At 29.9% G+C, this 5,269-nt stretch overlaps 1 protein-coding gene across 1 annotated transcript; it reads left to right on the top strand.

The window, feature by feature from the left end:
- Positions 1 to 749: 749 nt before the first annotated feature.
- On the top strand, positions 750 to 3,299 carry LOC127136063 (20 kDa chaperonin, chloroplastic). Its single transcript, XM_051062672.1, has 6 exons — positions 750 to 946; positions 1,021 to 1,202; positions 1,823 to 2,002; positions 2,120 to 2,275; positions 2,671 to 2,748; positions 2,863 to 3,299. Exons 2-6 carry the CDS (start codon positions 1,026 to 1,028, stop codon positions 3,034 to 3,036), a joined length of 765 nt encoding a protein of 254 aa, XP_050918629.1. The 5' UTR covers positions 750 to 946; positions 1,021 to 1,025; the 3' UTR covers positions 3,037 to 3,299.
- Positions 3,300 to 5,269: the final 1,970 nt, after the last annotated feature.

Below are 5,269 nucleotides of genomic sequence, written 5' to 3'. Positions count from 1 at the left end.
ACCTCTATAATCGATAAATACATAACTAACTAGTCAAACAATAAAAAGAGGTTGAAGATACAATATTTAGAAATAAAGAACCCATAAGACCACAAATGAACCAATGCAAACCTTGTTCATCGTCAGAGCCATAATTCTAGTCATGGTCGCCATGTAGTTGTTCATAACACGCCTCAACATAAGATATCATCCTCTAAAATAAAGGGGTTTGTATGACAATAAGAAGGGAGATCAGAAATCATACATAATTTCCATCACGTTTTGACAACGGTTAAAATAATAAGGACCGTAAGTCTTGATTGAAAGCTGAAAAGTTCTAAAAAAAAAGTGCAAGTATAAACATGTGTATCCAAAAATATATATACCAAACCCACTACAAATATTACCTCATAAGAGCTCCTATAATATAATTATACTCACAATTCACTTAGATTCATGACAACATCATGCTTTGACTTTGTCGCCCTAGATTTGGAACTACTGGTCCGATCACGGCCGAGACCAATGGATCGCCCAACATCTATCTCTTGAGACATATGTCCTCTAAAAAAATTTTAGAATCTAAAACCTTAAAAACCTACTACTATAAAGAGTAAAATACAATTCAATCTCAAATAAAAATTATTTTAAAACCTTAAACCTCACTACTAATAGTATATTTTAATAATGATAAAATATGTCTAATAAGATTTTATGATTCCGGAATATGCTTAATATTTTAACTAGACAAAACTTTCTCCAAACACATCCTCAAACTTGATTGACTAGGCGCGTGAGTGACACGACCACACTCCGAGTGTGCTAGTTAATTCTAGAATAGTCCGTTACAGATAAAACCCTCCCAATCTTCATTTCTAGGGTTTTTATTATCTTCAATTCTTTCATTTCAATTTCAACGCCACTCTCACACAAAACCCAATCTATCCTCCTCCAACAACAAATTAAGGTAACTTCAATCTTCTCTTAAGAACAACAACATCAATTTCAATTTCTAATTCCTTGTTATTGTTTACTTTGCAGTGTAAATGGCTTCTTCTCAGTTGACAGCATCATCAATTTCTACTAGGAACGTTGCATCGTTTCAAGGACTTCGACCTTCTGGAGTTCAGTTTCATGGTGCTCGAAATGTTAGAATTGGTAACCCTGCACGAAGGTCCTTCAAGGGTGTGGTTGTCAAAGCAGCCACTGTCGTTGCCCCCAAGGTTTGTAGTTTTTCTTTGCTATTATTGTTTTTTATGCGTTTCTAATTTATGATTGTTTTAATTTTGATGTATTTTGATATTAAAAAGTTGTTGGTACTTGTGAATTTTTTGTTGGAGTAGAAATTCTATGCTTTTATGGATGTTATTTATCTGAAAGAGTGTTGGACTGGGTGTTGTTTGAATAGATAAAGGTGGGTCATGGATGAAGTTTTTTTTTTTTGAATTAAGAGTTGTTATGCAGGCTTTATAGAAATGATAAGTGAGGATTTAAAGCTTTGATGATTTTGTTTTTGATAAATGAAGCTGAAACACTAGAATATATGTTGCGGTGTTGGTGTCTTATGTTTTTGATATTATCGGTGTCTGAGTGTCTGATTCGGAGTCCGAGCATAGCGAAGCAGTAGTTTGTTCTTGAAACCTCAAGTTTGCAGAATTCAAATCCCATTATTCACTCTAATAAATGTTTTCTTCTCCCTTTTAATTGAATGAGAGATGCCTTGATGATGGTTTGGTTGTAATTGAAATCTTGAGATATAATTTCCACAATTCTGGCTTTTAACAATGTATGTATTATTATGATTCAATGCTATGTGTTTCTGAGTGGTAGTTTTACTGTGCAGTACACGGCAATCAAGCCTTTGGGTGACAGAGTACTTGTAAAAGTTAAGGAAGCAGAAGAGAAGACAGAGGGTGGAATTTTGCTTCCATCAACTGCTCAATCAAAGCCTCAAGGAGGTGAGGTGGTTGCTGTTGGTGAAGGAAAGACACTCGGAAAGAACCAAGTTGATATTAGTGTGAAGGTGATGTTGCAATGTTTTGAATTTTGATGTTATTTAACCTTCGATGGCCGATCATGAATTTTTTGGGGTGTTCTTTCTCTCTAATTTTAACTAATGTGATGCATTTTGTTTGTACAGCCAGGTGCACAAGTTGTGTATTCAAAGTATGCAGGTACTGAGGTGGATTTCAACGGTGAGAAGCATCTTATTGTGAAGGATGACGACATTGTTGGCATCCTTGAAACCGATGACATCAAGGATCTTAAACCATTGAATGACAGAATCCTGATAAAGGTACTCCTCTTTAGAGTTTTGCTTATTTCCTTGTTGGATCCAAGGTGGAGAATTCCAGTGGTTCATTTTTCTTACTCATAATCTGGTTTCTCTTAAATGACCAACTGTTTATGTTACATGTACATGCTTAACAACTTATAGATACGTAAAAATATCAAATATTGATTTTTTTATCAATGTTTCATATGTCTTAATTTTTGGAGGAGTTCAATGCTTTAAATTATATTCGTTTTCTAATGCTCACGGTGTATCTGACTTTTGCCCATATCATTTTTTATGCAACTTTACTTCTCATTCGGAAAGTGTAACTCAGATACTATAGTCTCTAATACTCTGTGATGTCTTTGATAACTTACACGATGTAGTTGCTCTGACTAGTTTAATATACAATGCAGATTGAAAAAGCCGAGGAAAAAACTTCAGGTGGTTTGTTTCTCACAGAGGCAACCAAGGAGAAACCTTCATTTGGAACCGTAAGCTTTTATGTTATCATGTTATCGTTGATTGGCACTGTCCTATGAATATTTTTTTTCAATCAACAATAAGGTGTTCGAAAATTGTTTTTCTAATACATATGGATGCTACAGGTCGTAGCAGTTGGTCCAGGGCTTGTGGATGAGGAAGGCAACATAAAACCTTTGTCTGTTACTCCTGGGAACACAGTTTTGTACTCCAAATACGCCGGTAATGACTTCAAAGGCAAAGATGGTTTGGAGTACATAACATTGAGGAGTTCAGATGTCATGGCTGTTCTCTCTTAGAAATACAATTGTAAGATGAAGACGCATGATACACTCTTTCAGTAGGCACTATAATTTTTACTAGTTTTCACCTTGTTTTGATCACCAAATGATTCAAATAAGGTGCTACTGGTTTTCCAGGCATCTGAATGTTGTGTTAGTGTGTTTGAATTCATGTATCAATTTATAGTTCAGCTCTCTTTTGTCAGTTATTAGATGATCTTGTATTACCACCTGAGTAGCAATACTTGAGAAACAAACAACGAACTTCATAATTTTGTTAATCATGATGCTATTGTTATGAGCCTAAAAAGGATGTATAATATATTTGAATTTCTATATAATAGATTTTATCTTCTTAAGAGCTTTAAAAAAAATAATTTTTTTTCTATTTTTGAAAATAGATTCTACATAAACGATTTTTAAAATAACACAAGTTTTTTTGTGTGTTTTTAAATTAAAAGATTAATTTTTATACTCTATAACATAAATTTACATTAAGATTAAAATATAATTAAAAATTACAATTTTTTTAAGAAGTTGTATTTTAAAATTGATTTTTAAGAAACACATAATTTCAAAAATGATTTTTTTAAATTTTAACATCTAAAGAAGTTTTGATAAAATGATAAAAAATAAAATAATATTTTAATAATAATTCTTTGAAACTTTTATAAAGTTTTTTTTTTAAAATTTTTTTTCCACCAAAATATATGATATGAGATTAATTGGTATACATTGTCAATATAAAAAAATTTACATTGTCAATATATCACAATCATCTGTTTGTATTACTTTTTAAATGGTTGAAATAAAAGTCAAATATTTTAAATAAATCAATGATTGTGATTAACTGCCAATATAAAAAATCTTTATAATTCGATGTATATCAATTAAATTCATATAATATTATAATAATCATTTTTAAAAAAATCATAACAAAAGGACTCTAAATGCTTTGTAAATTTAATTTGGATTAATTTGTAAAAAATTGGTTGAGCTTAAACAGACACATTCTTAAAAATTGATTCCGATCAAAAACACACTAAAAACTACACTTGGGGATTGAAAGAAAAACAGTTTTCTTTTCTTCCTCTAGATAGTTTAATTTGAACAAAACAATATATTTTTAATATTATCTTTTTCCCGTTAAATTACATTTTTATTTTTAAAATATTTTAAATATTTATTTCTACAAAAGTCTCATCTATTTACTTTAATATTTTATTTGTTTATTCAAGTGAATCACATTCATTATAATAATTTCGATGTGTAATATTGTTTTTACAAAAGTGTCATCTATTTACTTCAATATTTTATTTGTTTACTCAAGTGAATCACAATCATTATAATTTTCTAATTTTATGCTGTTTTTAAAAGAAAATTTATCAACACCTAAATTCTATTTTATTTTTATTGTTAAATTCTTTTGCATACTACTAGGATTATTTGCGGCTAGTTGGAATCAAGACTAAAAACTTATTTGATTCGAAGATGGTTCGATTTTGAATAATTGTTTAAAAATATCTCATCCGTTCCAATTGAATTTAAGGCAATTTAATTTAGATTGATTTTTGAAAATTCAAATGGTAAATTATAATTTTAAGTATAAATAGATAGTTTTGAACTAAAATTTGATGGAATGTTCAAAAATACAAAGCTCATTTTCTAGTTAAAGATTTTCGATAAAGAGAAAATATATTTTTTTACATATTTTTATCTATTTCAAGGATAACATCTATTAGGGAGATTCATGTCACTTTTCTCTCATAATTTAGAATTACACTAAATGGATGTTAAAATTACTTTTCTAAATAATGGTTTGAAAGAAGAAATCTAAATGGAGAACCTTAATACTTGGTGGTTCATGAACATATGGAGTAACAAGAAATATTATTAATACATTTAAAATATGAGACAAGAGTATAGAAATGAGAACACACAATATTAATTCAAACTCTTGAATGATTACAGGACGATTATAAAACTACAATATGAGTTTTCTATTTATAAAAGTCTCATGCATTACAAGTGGATAAATATTTAGTGAATTCCATGTAATCTTCTCTTCATCTTTGAAATCAATGATTCCCATTGCATTGACCATTTCTACAAAATAAATATGGCTTTACGTCCTCACAATTTCCCACTTAAAGTCATTTTTGTTTGCTTTTAAAATTTCTCTCCCTTGCTAATTCTATGTTGCTACGTTTTAGATAGGCCATAAGAGGACCTGCACCAATAGAACTTGTCA

This window comes from Lathyrus oleraceus, chromosome 1 (genome assembly GCF_024323335.1).
Source record: "Lathyrus oleraceus cultivar Zhongwan6 chromosome 1, CAAS_Psat_ZW6_1.0, whole genome shotgun sequence".
NCBI classification, from domain to species: Eukaryota; Viridiplantae; Streptophyta; class Magnoliopsida; order Fabales; family Fabaceae; genus Lathyrus; species Lathyrus oleraceus.
Note: the sequence above shows the minus strand (reverse complement) of the source record. Positions and strands in the feature narration are given on the sequence as shown.

Excerpts from the sequence above, each read along its gene's own strand:
- LOC127136063 (XM_051062672.1), top strand. The coding sequence starts at position 1,026 with ATGGCTTCTTCTCAGTTGACAGCATCATCAATTTCTACTAGGAACGTT. Across the intron at positions 1,203-1,822 it reads CCACTGTCGTTGCCCCCAAG|TACACGGCAATCAAGCCTTT; the intron begins GTTTGTAGTTTT and ends TTTACTGTGCAG. Across the intron at positions 2,276-2,670 it reads ATGACAGAATCCTGATAAAG|ATTGAAAAAGCCGAGGAAAA; the intron begins GTACTCCTCTTT and ends TATACAATGCAG.